This window comes from Apteryx mantelli, chromosome 1, assembly GCF_036417845.1.
Source record: "Apteryx mantelli isolate bAptMan1 chromosome 1, bAptMan1.hap1, whole genome shotgun sequence".
In the NCBI taxonomy this organism is placed as follows: domain Eukaryota; kingdom Metazoa; phylum Chordata; class Aves; order Apterygiformes; family Apterygidae; genus Apteryx; species Apteryx mantelli.
In genome coordinates this window covers 165,371,091-165,388,665 of record NC_089978.1, presented here as the reverse complement: position 1 = coordinate 165,388,665, position 17,575 = coordinate 165,371,091, and the positions used below count along the sequence as shown (strand labels likewise).

Below are 17,575 nucleotides of genomic sequence, written 5' to 3'. Positions count from 1 at the left end.
CGCAGGGACATGATTCACCATAATGCAAGGACAGGACAAGGGAGCACAAAGCCAAATGCAAATGGAGTAGAGAAAGAAAGAGCAAAAGAGGAATCAAAATGGAAACACGCACATGCCAGGCCCGTGCAAACAGAGGTAATGTTGACTGACAGAGATAACTGATGCCCTGTTTGTCCCTAAGCCACAGACATGCAATCATGGCCTGACACATCCAAAATGACTGTAGCCCCAGCATTATGATTCCATCTAGGAGTCAACCATGTGCCCTAATTCAGCAACACAAAGCCCCAAAGTCCTGGCTTAGTTCCCACCTCACGAAGCTGGGTCATAATATCAGGAGTTTCTTGAAGGCTCAAAGCTGCCACATCCCCCTCACAGAGGGTCCAAGCACACAGTGAATGCTATTTCTGTTTCTCCAGGGCATGCAGAAGAGTCCCATGGAGCTGGACCACCTGGCACAGATCCCCCACTCCCCCTTTTGCAGTCCTCAGAGCACATTCCTCTGTGGGAAGTTCCCCTTTGCCAAGAGAAGGGAAGCATATTTTGCCTTCAGTGGTCTACCTATGCTCTGGATTCAGGTCTCACACCAAGACAGAGAATCCCTGGTGTGACAGCTCAGGGAAAAATCAAATGAAGTGCCAATCCCATTTTATTTTTCAGTAAAATAACCCCATAGGGGAGAAAATATACAGGTTCTCCAGACATCTGCCATACATTCCAGAAAAATGCATTACAGGCATGCCACAGTGTGAAATAGATTTTTAAAAGTTAAAAAGCTATTGGATATTTAAAGGATGTGTGACATATCACAATATGCTGGAAATGCATGTTAAAGAAATAACAGCACCTCAAAGGTACTGTGGAGGGATGCAATTAATTCTGTGCTTTGAAAAAAATCCTAGGTTATGGTTCCCTGGAGGAGGAAGGTTTTTTAGAGTACCTACTTTGATAGTTAATTATTGTATTGCAGGGGAAACTGAAGGCTTCAGTTACTGCATGGTAGAAAGCCCTATGCAGCTACACCAATAACACTACTTTTAATTAATCCTACCCCAAACATTTCCCCCTTCAACACCTAGCCTCATTTGCTTAGAGGTTCATCTGACTAGCAGTTTGAACTGAAACTTCCATAGCAAGTATGCACATGCAGCTAAATTTTTTTGGTGGAAAAAATCTAAGTTAAAATTCAACAGTTGCCAAAAAGAAAAAGTTTTGTTTGTGTAGAAGCATTCTTGAGCTTTTTTTTTTTTTTTTTTAATGACTAACACTTGTTGCTGGATGCTCTGAAATACTGCTTTCGCACTGAGCTGCAGGGTAGCCTCTGAGATCTCTCTTGCTCACCCTGTAGCAATCATCCAAATGGGAATAAGCAAGCAGCTTCCATTGGGACGGGGGAGGGCAGAAATCATGCTTTGAAGACACTCAGAAGAGACTGTACTTTAACATGACTCAATTTAAGGAATGACAGAATTAAGGAGAATTTGGAACCACAGTTCTCTCCCTTTCCACATTGGCTTTACAGCACAATCTTCCATTGCATGCCCACGTGTTTTTTCCACAGCAGCCTGCAGCCACAGGGAGGGGTAGTGTTCAATTAAGATAGGGATGTGACACATTTAGCAAATGGCTTTTACAGAAGTTTGCCGACAGCAGCAAAACAGAAAGCAACAGGAACACCAAGTGTGCAGGTTCTGGAGCAGGGAGCACAGATTTACCCCTGTCAGGCCCATGAATGATGCCCTCATCCCACCCCTTCTCACTCCATGCTAAGCCCTCCAGTCCCCATCTCCACATGGGCTCACTGTTCCAGCCCCCTTCTCTTCTCACCCTGCTTCTTCCCATCTGTCCCAGTCGCCACCTTCCCCCCATTTCATGTCCCTCCTGTAGCCTTGGCCAGCCAGCCCAATCCCCTTCTCCAGGGGGATCACTCATGCTGTCACCCCAGACCTTGCCCGTACCCCACCAGGCTCCCTGTCTCCACCTTGGCCCCCTTGCTGGCTGCCTGCTCCTCCAGACTCATTTTCCTACTGAGTTTCTCAGTGCCCCATTGCAGCATCCTTCTCAGGCCTCTTGCCTGGTCCCTGTTTTCCAGATCCCAAATTAAAGTTTAGTTAAGAGATAAACACAGTGTTATAAAGAAAAGTTGAGCAGCTTTAGAAGCCAGGATAATCAGCTCACATAGCATGTAATGAAAACTAGAAGTCTTGCATTTCTTTGGTTCTGTCTGTGGGGGCCCAAATATCCCTTGCATGAACTGTGCGACTTCAGAGACTCTGCTGGGCAGACCATGAGAAGGAAACACCTTCTCTGCACTCAAAGAGCAAAAAATGTATTATCAAGGGGTCGCTAGTTCAGGGAAAGAGATAACAGGGTCAACCTGTAAGAAATAGAAACTGGGAGGCAGTAGCATGGGAGTGGGAGGAACAGACTGCTACAGGGGAATATAGGGAACAGACTTCTGCCTCCAGATGCTGTTTCCGCATAGAAGAGTGGACTACCACCTAGGGACCCTCCAGTCACTAAAATCTCATTTCTAAAGAGGACTCCAGATGAGAAGATGAGTGCAGTTGCCAACAGAGAGGTTGCAAAACAGTGGGTCACCAAGTGCGGGGAAAAGAGAAGCAAACTCCAAAGCAGGAAAGGATCCTGCATCCCTACATCAGGGAAATGAATCACAAAGGAGTCACAGGGGAGAGAAAAAAAATTCCATGAGGAAAAAATAACATCCTTCATTAAGAAATATCATGTTTGGCCAGTGGCACTGAACATCAGGCAGTACCACAAAGGCAATATATTGGACTTCTATGAGCGTGTCTTTTTTTTTTAAATATAATTCACTTATGACACAAACATTTTCAAGGCCTAGCCTGAATTTCTCACATATGCACACAGTAGAGCCTGCCAGATTCACCCATAAAACAAGAAAACCTATCAAAAGCAAAAATTACATCACAAACTGGTGGATTTGAACAAAAACAATGATATAAAAATCATAATACTCACAAAGCATACTTTGTTCAAGTATGGTTTAGCTTAATTATTGATAACAAAGCTAACAGACTGGTAAATAATCTGTAGTACATCTTGTAGAAAATAATGAAGTTGTATTTGTATGGGGGATTATTGCAGCACTTGGGTACTAAATTCTTGGCTGAGAAGCAAGACACAGGGTACACGTAAGTGTAGGAACCATCTTTGGGGGGACTGTAAATGGTATGACATGCAGATTTGCCAGGTACATCTTCATGGTGCTTTAGTGTGCTCCTAAATAATAAACAAAGCTTGGAAGGCAAATAGAGATTTTTGGATCTCTGACTTCAAAGAGCATCACCTCTGTGTGGAAGAAGATATTCGTCACCCCTCAAATATTGAACTCCTGCCTCTTCCATGCCATGAAACAGAACAGCTGCTGTTTGTTACAAACAGCCTGTTTCAACAGGAAGGTTAATATTTTATAATGTGTTTTCATTTCTTCCCTTCTCTTTGCCCGTTGAGGCAAATTTCATAGCTAGCATTACAAGCACTGGATTCAGCAGCTTTCTCTTGGATGAATTTATACCAATTTTTAGCCCTTTTCATCCCTGACTCTTTAGGAACAGAAATCCCACAAGAGGTACACTTGGTTCACTCTGTCTCTCAAGACATCCAGTTACTTTAAGTTACAGGCAATCTGGAAGCCCCTGTGGTATTTCAGCATTTATGCTACTCCAGGGAGGCAGTGATAAACAAAACTGGGTTATTAAAGTAAAGATGAAACTTAGCTCCCACAAAGGTTTGGGGGTTGGGAACCAGGCTGAGACAGCAGGGCTGGTTCAGCTTTTATTCAAACTCTTGAATGCCTGGCCAGGCTTCAAGCTGCAGCACGGAGCCAAGAGACCGCAGCTCCCAGCCAGTGCACTGATCTCACATCTGTCTGCGTTCACCATCCCCTGAGAGTGAGGATCAGTGGAGACCCTGCTGTCTCCCAGACGGGACCAGGGCCAGCTGCTCTAACAGCAAGTCTCACTGGGGTGGGTGAACATGCCCCAGGCCAGCTGGTGCCCTGCCCCACAGCATGGGGCAGGAGGAGCGGATGCAGCTCCCCATCAGCAGCAGTGCTGCTCCCCGCTCCTGTGTGTGGAGAGGGCAGGAGGGAAATTTTGGAGCTGCTGCTTGCATGTGGGAGAATGCAGGTGGACAGATGCTGAGAGACATTTTTATTCCCACAGCTATGGGAATGAAGGGGCTGGAAAACAGCCTGCAAGGATGAGGAGGATGAAGTAGTGAAAAATCCCAAAGCACCTCAGCGCAATTGCCAAGCCTGGGTCACTCTGCTTAGGATATCACCACTTTTCTGTCCATCCAGCCTTTCCCCACCCATCAAGTTCACCTGATATCTTATTTCTCACCCCTTCTCCTTTGTCCCCAAGTCCTGCCCCCTTCCCTGCCCTCCCATCCAGCCTCTGCCATAGCTCTTTCCTATCCCTCTGCTGTATCGCTCCATAGTTAGGGGAAACCCACCATTCTAAAAACAGGTAAGCTCTCACATCTCTCCACAGCCCTGGACTTTTCCCTCCTTTGAGGCCAACAAGTTATTTCCTCTGCTTAAATCCTACCTTTAAACGCTTATGACCTGTTCCCCTCCAGAAGTCTGTTTTCTGTGATATTGGATAAGAAGGGCACTCTATAGAAAGAGCCAATTCAAGGGTGTCAGCAATCAACAGAGACAGGTCGCCAGTAGTAAAAGCCGAGAATGACAAAGAAGGAAGGAGGGGGAAAAAAAAAAGGACAGGGAAAAATGATAGACTACCACAGATGGAGAAAGGAGAGGGGAGAGACAGGGGGGCTAGTCACAGGAAGGGCTGTGGGAGGAGTTGTGGGGACTCGGCAACTCCAAGAGTCACACTCAAGGAGGGGAAGAGATGTGAGCAGCTAGCTTTTGTAGACTCAAGCACAGTAGGCAATGATGAGGGAACTGGGAGACTGAGGGAGAGAAAGAGAACTAAAGGAAGGAGTGATAAGGAGAGTGTGGTTTTGTATCATAAACAAGGACAGATTTTTCTTTCCTCCTGGATGAGTTGCAGTACACAAATGTAAATGGTACCATTGTCTCAGGGGACAGATGTCAATTCACATTGTAGCTCTGAACATCCCCAGTCCTGCCCCAAGGAAGCTGCTTCCCTCCCCTAATATGCACTGGCTGATGCAATGGGCAGGTAGAAAGTTAGAGAGAAAGGAAGAAGGGAATGGGATCCTTCAGGAAGAGGCTGAGCTGAATTATCACACAGAGCTAAGCTTCCCATTCTCAGTTCTCATCAGGCTGGATTTGCAGTCAGGGCTGCACAGGTGAAAGTTGTTAACCACAGCACTGCACTCAAACTCTGGATCCAGACTAGCCATCAGTCCAAATTCCTATACATGTCTTCTGGAAGGAGGCAATAACCACCACAGAAACAGACAGAGTGAGCTGAAGGGACATTAGGGTATGCAGGGCCATTGCAGGCTGCCCACTGTAAACCACCTGCAGATGAGTCATGGCCACACAGCTTCACCTGCTTCAGATGAAAGCAGATTTGGGCCCTGGGTGCCATCAAACACCTGCAGCTGCAAGTGCCACCAGAATTCTGAAAATTACTCCACTGCTGACTGCCTTTCTACAGCAGAGAGCTCCATGGACTGGCTGGAGCTGAAAGGAGGGTTACACCACGTTTACACCACCTTATTACTCAGCTTCACTGTTCCATGATGGCAATCAATAGAGATCAAGTGCTCATGCCAATTTTTTCAGATCTGTTGGTTGCCTTTGATACCTTTGATTACAAGGATTTATTGAGATGCCTGCCAAGCTCAGCAGGGATTTGCAGTGTGGTGCCAGAGTGACTGTTCTCAACCTTCATAACCTCCACTTATTGCTCCCCATCAGTTTGTGTCACACTCCATCTCTTCTTTTACAAGGCCAGCTGCACTCTTATCTGCTTTCTTTGCTCAGCTCAACCCAGTCATCTCAGCCTCCTTCCTAAGCTGGGGATCAAAACTGTACTGTCTGCTGGAAAAAACATCCCCCTCTGCTAGTCTGTCCCCTCCTTTAAAGCTTTTTCCAAAGTGATCTCTGGTTGTTTCCTCAAATGGAGCCCACAACATCCTTCCAGGGAGAAGAAGCAGGGCAGGCCAGAGGAGATGGCAGCATTGCCTCTCTGACAGAGCAGTACAGTTAATTTGAGGCAGCACAGTGTGAACCCATGACCCAAGGAATGGCAGCATCCAAGGGCAAGAGCAGAGAAAGCCAGACCTGCTGACCAGATACAGCCCCTTTTAACAGCCCAGCCTAGAGGCACTTCCCACTGCCATTCAGCCCTCCTGCTATCACCCCCTCCAGCAAGAAGGCTGGAAACCCCATTTTCCTGGCATGCCTGTGCATAGGGAGCACAGCAGTTCACCCCTGAGAAACATGCTCCAAATAAAGCACAAGGGGAAAGGGCCTTCTGTTCCTGAAGCACAGGAGAGGCTGTCAGGCAGAGGAGCTGTGCAAGGGACTTGGGTAAGGTGCAAGATAAGTAGGGAAAGAAGTGCTGGACAACCCAGATCCAGGAGAAAATATGTGCAGGACAGGAGACCATTGGCACTGGGGTGTGATGTGGGTAGACAAGTGCCTAAGGAGACTTGGAGCAAGGCTCAGAAAGGACTTGAGAAGCCAAGAAGAGAGGGAGGGAGGAAGAGCTGCCACAGAGAAGCATGAGGCTGGAAGCAAAAGGGTACATGCACACCAGGGGCAAGAACAGGGAGAAAGGTCTTGGCCAAGGGACGGAAGAAGAGAAATGGAGATGGGAGATTGCCAGCCTCACCCTAGGAGAAGCTAGGAAGACCAGGGGGTAAATTCAGTGACACTTCTTCCCGAGAGCAGAAAATTCGTCACTCTGATTCTGTGCCAAGAACTAGCAAGGAGGAGTGGGTGCAACCATCTTAACTAAGTGCAAACCCCAGAGAAACCCCTGCAGGGTCTGCTGGAACCTGCAAGGCCATGAACAGCACAACCCACTCCAATGCCTTCTGCTGGGATCCCAATCCCAAGGCTTCCCAGGACACCCACACCGATCAGCCCAGGCAGGGTACTGAAGCCTTCTTCACCTTTCTCCCAGAGCACTACAGCCTGCTGCTTGACAAGCACTGGAGAAAGCTTCAGTCCCCACTGCTGGTCATGGAGACTCTTTTTACGCAATTTACTCCCCACAGGCTTTCCCAAGTTAAAACCCTGAATCCCTGTTTTTCAAAATCTAACTGTTTAGGGGCTTAAACTAGCAGTACATATAAAGAGGCAATGAGTGATTTGTGCAGATCGGTGCTGCTGCCATACTCCTTTCCCGTCCTAAGCACTTTCAGACATGTCATCCAGACACAGACACTTGTACCATGTCACAACAGTCATGTGACATGTGAGGCACTGAGGCACCTTCAGAAAAAGCCACATTCCCCAAGTAAAAGGGTCTTTACCTCCCTCTCCTAACATGAATTTTATTCCTCCATCCTTAGTCAGGATGCCATAGCATTCAGAAGAAGCAGAGCTGACCTCTTCATATTGTCTTGTCCATTGACCCAGTACTTCCTGGTACACACATTAAACAGGCTGCCAGAGGACTCTTGTAACCAGTCACACACTGACGTAAGCCAGGGCGTCATCCTCACCCCAGCACACATGCGTTCACACACACCAGTGGGAGTCTATGATGGGGACACCCCTTCCTCATCCAGGCTGTGGGGCTGGGGTAGGCAGCAAGGAAGAGTGCTACTGCTGGGGGTCACTTGCAAAGTTTGTATCTGGTCAGTGTTACACCAGGCTACAGCCTTCGTATCTTTTCATCTTCCAAAGAGAGTTTCTCTCCAGTACTGTAAAGGTCTTCCTAGCTTAAAGGTTGACAGCTTGGCAGATTCTTTGCTCCTGTTCTCTCCCCAGGTCTGAAATAGGCCAAGTTATTCATGCAGACCTTCCTTCTAACCATCCTGGGACCAGCTGCAGGCCATTTGCTGTAGAAGAGCTGCAACTTCATTAACCGTTCCTCACCTGAAGCAACACCAGCCAGGTATTATGACCAGGATATGCAGCAAGTTCAGCTGGCTGTATGCCTTTCCCCATGGTCTGGGGTAGGAAGAAGGTCAAGTCCTCACGCAGGCAGCTAGTCAATTTGTTAGTGGTTAATTGCCTTATTTAGTTAACATTGTTACAAATAAACATGCAGTTAGAGGTCGGCTCAGAGTATTTTATAGGTCTTATACTCAAAATGATATTTTTGATTGCCCCTTGTATTTCTTCAAGAGTCCCTTCCAGCTCCCACACACACCCTGCTCCTGCATTCACAGAGACTGAAAAAGGCAAAGTGACCATTTCTCACAGAGCAAGTGGTTCTCATCTCTGAGGCAAAATACATTCCAGTGAATAAACACAATAAGCTCCAAAAGGGTTTTCAGTGTTCACTTCATTTCAATAACACGCTTTGTGGCAGGATGGGAAGGTATTCAGAAGCAGGCACTGCTCTGTTCCCTGCACTTCACGGAGCACATCACCCCTTTTCTCTAGTCTGACAGTACCAAATGTGGCATTTTCCTCAGGTCTGGCACTAACAACACTGTCTCCACTGGATAACACTGCACAATGTGTGACGGAACAGAGCCAATCTTCACAAGCAAAAAGGCTAGTGTAAATAGGTCTGTTTTCATGAGCAAAACAACACTGATTTACACCAGCCAAGGATATGACCTTCATCCTCATCCATCTCCCACTTTCCCAAGCCTTCTGTATATGTTGGCTAGAAATCCTGGGACCATACCAAGAGACCTTGTAAAGAAGCTATTGCATTAAGGGGCCTAGACCCACTTTCCTGAAGCACCAGGGTATGGATCATTATCAGGTCTTTTATTACTTTTGGCAGTAGGACATGCACACAGCAAGAAATACCCATCTCCTAAACCAATCAATGCAGTTAGCTCTTCCTCCAACAGCAGGAATCTATCCTTCACTAACAGGGAAAATGCTCAGAGCTTTGCATGAAGACAGCAAAGATGCATTAAGAATTTTTTTCAGACTTCTTTCCGATTTTGTTAGCCCCTATGGACATTAAAGCTTCAGACAAAGTCAGAGCCCTTGTTTTGTTTGTGCTGTTGTCCTGTTTCATTTCAGAAGCATAGCCTTCACCTTCTTACTATAAAAATCTCCACAGAAAAAGCCACAGGGATGGGAGGCAGAGGGATATCCTGTCCAAGTATTCATGCTTGGACACACAGGGCCAACTTGCAAGCCAGCCAGATTTAGACCTCATCCTTTTGCATCTGCTCACTTGCCTGGGATTGAGTACATGTCACAGACAACACAGCCAATTTCTTATAGATCACAAGCATACAAATCCCCTTCAAACATATCTATCCCTTGTATGCTACTAATGACAATACATGAGTTTAAATTCAATTTATACCATGTCTAACTGTGCAAATGATCCCTCTAAACTAAACTTCCCATTGTAAACTTGCATATCAAATGACCCACACTAATGACACTCCCTTGTCACTAGCTCCCCCCCACCTTCCTTTCCAACCAGTTGTGTAGGTCCTAAGCACTGTAACGCTCCTCCTCACACTTGTCTTTGCCTACAAACTGCAATTGGGAAACTTTTTTTTCCTCCTAGAAAAGAACCTGGAATTTTCAGAACTTTTTTTTTTCTCCCCACCCACTCAGAGTCCAGGCAGACAATATTTTCCCTCCAATACACACAGAACTGAGATTGCCTAATATTTCATTATGGATAACACTAAAATATCCTGACTGTACTGTTTCCAAAACTAAATATGTTCCCTGTATCCACCTTTGCCTTCTTCCATAGCATTTGGTGAACCTAAACAAGTTGGCTTTAACAAGCAAGAACAGATATGGAAGGATATAGCCCAACTAGCTTTAGCCACTTAAAGATTACAGACCTAACTAAAGGTCAGTTTTCCAGGCTCCCTTTTTACTAAGAAAAAGTAGGCTTCTCCAGAGAGGGGCTTCCCTCTCTGAAGGAAAGGATTTGATTTCAGGATGCTGAATTGCCTGGTAGAGATGGCAGTTTCTCTCCCACTATCTAGGGAGGGTGTCTGGATGTCCAGTTTTCAGACAGGTGGAATTAGGTGACATGAATCCAGTCATCTTCAGGAGAAGAATCAATAGAAAAACTATTAACTATTAATAGGGAAACTTCTTTCATAAACACAGAAAATGACCACTTTAAAGCATATATTGTTAACACAGAAAAAGATGAGCGAAGTCATGAATAGGTTGATCCTAAGGAGATGGCTGTAGTGGCCCAGTGCATGTGCTGGCTTCAAATACTAATCAAGTTTATGGACAACTGGCGTATCAACTTAAAAGTTAACCTCATTTGCTGAGAAGCAAACTTTATTCCACCAGTAGGGAGCTTGGTAGACTGGCAGAAAACCCAGCAGGCACTAAAGCAGGCTTGCCCCCTTTTAAAGCTTGAAAAGCATTCAGTACAATCCTAGAGGAACACTGCTACCACTGAAACTACCTTTCCATTGGAGAGTTTTGGATCAGCTCACTTTCCAAGGCAACAGGATCGACTGTAAAGTTAATTTAGCACATTATGGAATGCAGAGAGGATACATAACTTCTTATGGAAAAAAAACTGTCTTGGACTTGTTGGGTGTCAGGTATATGGATATATCTGTTAACTGAAAGGCTATGTAATAGCTATTACAGAGCTATGTAATCAACAGAAATCAATCCATTCCTAAGGGCACAGTAGTAACATCTTCCTGATTACCTGTAATGACACAAAGCTATCACAAGGCCTCAAATAACTACCAGACACTTTACCTGTCCTGTGACTTAGATTTGTAAGGAGAGACAGGAGGGATCTATCTTTAAAATGGAGAAGCAGTAACAACATACCTATTTTAGTGCTTGCCAACTACACATACAAAAGCTGATATTGCTGAACATGATCCCTAGGTCTTCAAGAATGATGAAGGCTGCTTAGAATTCATAAGACACTCAGTTTTTCATGTATTAGTATACACTCTCATCACATTTCCAAGCTTTTTCCTCTACATGCTAGAGAGGTGAGAGGCAGGAACATACTTTTTACATGTGTTCCTTTATTTATACATATGTATAAATTAAAAAGGAAAGTAAACCTAATCAGAGGATTACAGGAGCTCAGGCCTTAAGACAGACATCAAATATTACAGGAGTCTTCATAAATTTTCAGCTGGTGTTTGCTTATTAACTAACTACATCCAGTTGTTATGAAGATTGCAGCAAGGTTAACAGTACACACAGGCAACAGCTTAAGGCAGGAAACAAGTACAATATACTACTGGAGCTGTAGATAGAATTCCACTCACACAGAATAAATTGTCCAAACTGGAATTTGACCAGGCTGTGAAATGTAACACAGCTATCCTGAAGAAAGGTACCCAAAGTTCATTAATGAGCACAAGATTTGTCAGCACCTCAGCTACATGTGTCATCTGAAAAGCAACAGTTTTGGCAGCACAGTGTCCCCATATCCCACAGCATTACCTGCTCAGTGTTGCTGAGAGGAGTACCAATTACTGACTCACATGCAAACCATTTTCTTCTGCTCCTCCAGTGTTTGATATGTCACTCTGATGATGTAGAGGCAGTGCCAGCATGAAACACTACTATTCTAATTTACAAGCATTTTGCCCTCAATTTGCTCACATGTAAAAATCATCAGTACAACGCAAGGAAGAGGTGAGGAATAAACCCTGTAGGTTCTCCTAAGCATCTTGACAATATGCCCAAGGCCAGTCCTGTTTTCTTGCACACCAAACATGTAGCCCAAGCTGATATAGCTGCAAGTATAGTTTGTAGGAAAAGTAGCCCCAGAAGCATGCTAGGAACTTCAGAGACACATAAGATGGTAAAGCCTCTGCTTGGAGAATCTTTAAAGCTTACGAGTTGCAGGGCAGCCCCTCAGTAAACATGAGCAGTCATATTGGCTTCAAGAAGTCACCCTGCTTTTTATCCTCTAAAATTATGGCTCCAAGTGCTAAAAAATTAAGTGCACATATAAGCTTTTGCACAACTGGGACCTGACTCCCTGCTCCTCCATCACTGAAATCAACTGAAAATGCAACATTTTACTTCATGAGAGCAAAATAGAAGTCCAAACAGCTACTTTACAAACAAGAGAAGAGGGCTGGTATGTAACAAAATGCAAAAAAAAGACTGAGTGGTGAACTGCAGAGCCTATCTCGTTGCTGCTACAGTTTTAGCATTGATTTTTTTTTTAAATGGCACACTTCATTCTTACCCTTGCTGTCATATCTATAATATTGACATGACAGCAAAGAGAGGTCAAGGCCTCCTGGAAAGAGTTTCTTTTAAAGAGAAACTCAAAGGACAGACTGAATCTATTGCTTTTGACCCTAGGGAGGGATGAACTGTAAAGTCTTTATGGAACCCCCAGGGAGGCCAGAGATGCAGATGCCTAGGCACCTTTCTCAATCTTCTCATAATTTGCAAAGTGCATCAAGATCCATTTGTAAGATGCCATGTGGCATGGCCTTTTAGTTCTAAACACTTAATAAATTCATAAGACAGATGTTACACATCTGCATCTGTTTTGGAAACAGATTTCACTCTTTTGACCCTATTTCCCCTCCAAGCTTACCCTGAAATCCTATTTGACGTGTAAATCACATTTTAAAAAAAAGGGGGCAGGGGGGACGGGACTCACAACCTCTCTTATAACCATATCTCAAATATTGACTGTGTTAACATTTCAGCTGCAACAGCTCCACAGTCTGCAATTCAGAACTACCAGCTTTGTGCTTGTTCATAGAAATACAGAATAGAAGTCAACCTAAACAAAGTAGTTTGTGACCTGTCTGGTTGTTAGTATCCTGACTCAAGCCAGGCTCCTTTCAAAGATGGTCACATTCACTAGAAGCCAGGCCAGGCTCCAGGTGTACTTTGCATTGCACACCCAGATGATTACACAGAAGTTACTTCTATCTAACAAGGTTAATCAAGATTATTAAAAGAAATAAAACCACACACACTACACAAACACACAACAAAACACAAAATAAAACACACACACACACACCACACACAGCTCACCAATAAGCTAGGGCAGTTCAGACATTCATTCACACTGTATGTAAAAACACTCCAGAAATGCGTAGTCACCTAACTTTGAAGCATCAGGCTCCTTTTGACCGTACATCATGGTGGCAGAAAGCACAGTAAATATTCCATTTGGGGACACACCTCAAGTTTTGCTTGAAACAACACTGTCCATATCTTAAAACAGAGTTGGGGTCTACAATACTTGCAGTAACAGCATCACACGCTTATACACTATCATGCATCCAGAAGTTATTTTAAAATATACACACAAGCCTTTTCTCCTCTTACTGCACTGCAGCAAAGGAATACAGCAGTTGTTTAACAGCACATAACAATTGCAGGACTATTCATGGAAGGGAAAATAATCCACAGGGGAGGGGGGATTTAAATAGGTGGAATGCAATTACATAAATTGAAATTTGGTGGTTAATAACTTCACACTTAAAAAAATTGCCACGTAGTCTTTACTGATCAGAGCTTCCATTTTAAGTCTCATAGAAAATACTTCCACAACCTAACGATCATGAAGTTCTGGCCTAGTAAAAAGACAACAAGAAGATTAACAGGCTTTTAATTAATACCCCCCCCCTTTTTTGCTGAGTTTTTAGGAAAAGCCAGGTGCTGTCCTGAGATAGTGACCCAGCCTGCCCCTGCTTGGCATAGGAGAGCTGTAAAGCTAATCACCCAATATAATAGGGATTAAAAAAGACTTCAGACTAGGAAGGCAGCAGCAAGCATACACATTCTCAGAAGACATAATCTGACTTTCATAGGAACATCCCTTACAAAAGGGGCTCATTTCCAGACTGGGATGAAGCCATAGTGTGCAGTCTGCAGCCAGACCACAGAACAGTCTGATTCCTACAGTGCCATCAGGAAAAAAGTGCAATGTCAACGACGCATCATGACCTACAAAAAATCTGGAAGGGCAGAAGTGATCCCTCATTTGAAAAACTGCAGGAACTACTGCATTGTTCATTTGAAGTGAGGACCACAAATAGAGTGGAAAAATAGAGAGAAAGAGGAACAGAATCTTCTCCAATCAGTCTCTGCTTTTCAAATAATCTTCTAGCTTCACATAGCTGAACTGAAATTAAAGCTTTGAAAGCCCTTTCAAAAGGCATCCAGCAATCTCACCACTGTCCTTTGCCACCTGTGTCACTTGTAACTAGGTGTAAAGTCATCAACAGGTGACTGAATGAGGCTTTTTCCTTCCTTCTATAGCCCTTGCTATGAGGGGGTCATCTTTGGAGTAGAATAGCATGCGTATCTCAGGATTAAAACAAAGTAACATTTAAACACTAAGATGAGCAAACAGATGCCAAACTCCTTGAATAACAGAACTCTAGTGTCTAAAGACTCCATACTACACATCACAGTGGAGTGACTTGTGACTTTGACCTTTTAGCCCAAAGTATAGACATGCATTTCTTCTCTTCCCCCACAGCCTCCTTTCCCCATTCAAGGGCAAGCCTCCATCTCAAATTTGGTCTACTTTTCCCCCAGCCTTTGAATTAAGTTTTTTCATCAAAGCACAGACCTTTCATATTTTACCCTGAGATGCCAAAAGACTCCCAGCTCATAACAATTGCTGTATACAGTGACTGAAAAATTATGCATAATTCAATATGAAGTTTCAATATTTTAAGGAGCAGCTAGTAGAAAGGAATGCAGAAATCCTAAATTGACAACAAGTTCTTGGTCATAACCTGTGCTTGAGACTACAGAACCTTTCTAAGAGCTTCCAAACCGTAAAATAAGAACTCAGATCTGAAACCAAACCTTTCTCCAGGTTTGAAATTGAAACAAATCACCAGATTCACCAGTCATCTAAGGTCACCTGCTACTGCTGACAGCACCTCAAGACTTCACTCAGGATTTGGTTCTTAAAGCCAAAAACCTCTTAGTAATGTTTTACAAGTCTCTACTGTGTGCCTGGACACTCAGATTTAATCTAGAAGCCAGTGCACCAAAAACAATAGTTATCCTTACCAATAATACCCACCTATCCCAAAACTAAAAAATTTTCAAGGAGGAAGTACCAGTACTGGAGATCTCTGGCCAGAAAATGATTTAAGTAAAACTTTAGGTCAACCTTGCTGATGATTCCTCATCTACTCTACTTCTTCCCCCCTCTGAAGCTTCCCATGATCTAAAGAACAGTAAGTTTTCCCCCATCTGCTTTTTATCTTGAATCAGGTTAGACAGCCACAGAGGAACTTACTTCCTAGAGGCGCTGGTACTAATTAATAGTGCAGGTGGCTGTTGTTTGCACTGCTGTGCTGCTGGGGCCTCCTTGCAATCAAGGCACTGAGAATAAATGGTGACATATGCATGCAATTTGCTGACCTGCTTCAAAAGGGGAGTATGCGCTATTGTCCCAAAGATCTTTCACTGAAAGTATGAGACTCAGCATCAAATTTAGACTAGATTCTCCAATTTATTCCCAGCCAGAAATCAAGGTAAGATACCTCCAGGACAGTGATGTTTGCTTGCCAGACAAGAGGTCACCTTGGCATCTTTGCAGTTGAGGCCCAGGAATAGTGGTTCCCTCACCAAGGGAAAGCTGAGCTCTGACTAACAGAGTTGAGCTCTGTTTCCTCCTGCTGGCCTCTACTCTCAGCAGGAGGAATCACCTCTGCTATTTATGGTGACCTGCCAACAAGCCTCCTGGAGCAGCAGGCTCCCTTCTCTGTCCCAGGGCAGTGGTGAAAAGGGAGTAGGGAAGAAGAAAGACAGGCCTGTTAAAATACCTTCCCTCAGCCCTTTCTTCTACCCTCATCCATCTCTGTCTCTGTGATTATGGCTGACAGCAGCTCTCTCTGAAGTCCCCTCTTTCATAAGCAGCTTCTTTTGATCACGCATTGCAACAGCTGAGGTTCTGTTTAAATGCAAGCGAGGAACAAAGCAGCTTGTTAAATATGTAGGAAACTTCATTCCTTACCTTTCAGGCGTGCTGCGAGGGCAGGGAGAGGGGAGGGATGGGGCAGGAGGGAGCGAAAGGTGAGCAGGGAGAAGAGGCAGCTTGGAAAGGATATGGGTTGCACACCATTTTGATGCACCAGTTCCGTGGGCTGGTGGTCTGCTTCAAGCAGAAGAACACAACCGGGGCCAAGTCAGGGTAAGGAACATCGGGATCCAGCGGGGAGTTGACTTCCTCATCCTCACCCAGATCTGGTGAGGATGGAGGCTGCTCCAGTGGTGTTTGCTGCTCCAAGATCCCCAGATCCATGGACTCCAATGGGCAGATGGCAGAGGCATGAGGGGGCTGAGGGCCTGAGTGCCAGGTGGAGGGAGGCTGGGAGATGTACTCTGCCATGCCAGCCGCAAGTGAGAGCCCCTGGAGAGGAGGGGAGAAAGAGAAACAAAACTCATATGAGGAATCGGCAACAAGGGCGCAATACACTTTTGTTCTGTTAGTGATCTCGGAGCAGGGGAGAACCACAGGACTGAGAGCTCTGACAAATGATCAACTCTGGCCAGACACTGTGCCGAAGGAATTTTAAGCAGTACTCTCCATTTTGGTCCTGAAGGGGCACCACAGCTGTTTTTCCCCAGGACTGAATAAGCAGTGGGAGTAGGACAGCAAGCTCTTGCCAGTATTTCTCTTTTCTGCCAATCTCTTCCTCTAACAGGACTCTTCTGGCTAGTCTTCTCCATGACTAATAATTTAAGTCACCTTTGTAGCCTCTGGAACACTCTGGCCCCTTAACACACTGCTGCACCATCTTAGGTGGTCATGCAAACTCTGTTGGAGCCACCTCAAGCACTGCAATACAGAGTGGTGTAGACACATCCTGAGATACCACAGCCACTCTGCCCTCCCAAACCCTTACACAGTCCTGCCAAACCCAGCTTCATCTCTGCTGCCTCAAGTGTGCTCTCTCCTCCCTGGGGAAACACTGTGTTGGCCTCACTCTACACAGCTCACTGAGTAGGCTCTTTGAGACTGAGACTGTAAAATCTATGTCAGATCCATACAGAACAGGCTCTGATTCTAACACAGAGCCATAATGCAAACTATAAGCAGGAGTTAAATATTACGGGAGCATGTGGAGCTCTCCAATGCCAGGACAGTGGAAGAACTAGGAAGGCACATTGCAAAAGCTGTTCCACTAACTAGAAAGGTCAGAGAGTGTAGCCAGGCGTAGGAAGAGCAGAACAACAGATCTCACACTCAGTGGTGCCTGAGTATTGAAGAGCATTGTGCCTTTGTTAAAGAACATCACTTTGCTGGTTGGGTGCACTTAACGGCAGCCTTGCTCTGGGAAAACACAAAGCCAAATGTTCTCCATTAAATAGCACAGTGGAAGTGGGAAAGGCTTGTCAAAGTGAGGCAAATGAAATAAACTCCAAAGTCTGGCCCTGGAGGGGTGTTACAGTGGCACTTTTAAGGAAAAGATCTTGCCAAAGGACTGCTCGATCATGGCCTGATGGGTGCTTTCTACCCTTCAT

General features: G+C 44.9%; 1 protein-coding gene across 1 annotated transcript in view; it reads right to left on the bottom strand.

Moving 5' to 3' along the window:
- The window catches only part of CACNA1I (calcium voltage-gated channel subunit alpha1 I), a 167,306-nt gene extending 150,867 nt beyond the window's left edge, over positions 1-16,439 (bottom strand). Inside the window, exon 1 of the mRNA XM_013947212.2 lies at positions 16,159-16,439. Within this exon, the coding sequence (XP_013802666.1) occupies positions 16,159-16,439 (281 nt within the window). The remainder of the gene's footprint in view (positions 1-16,158) is intronic.
- Positions 16,440-17,575: the final 1,136 nt, after the last annotated feature.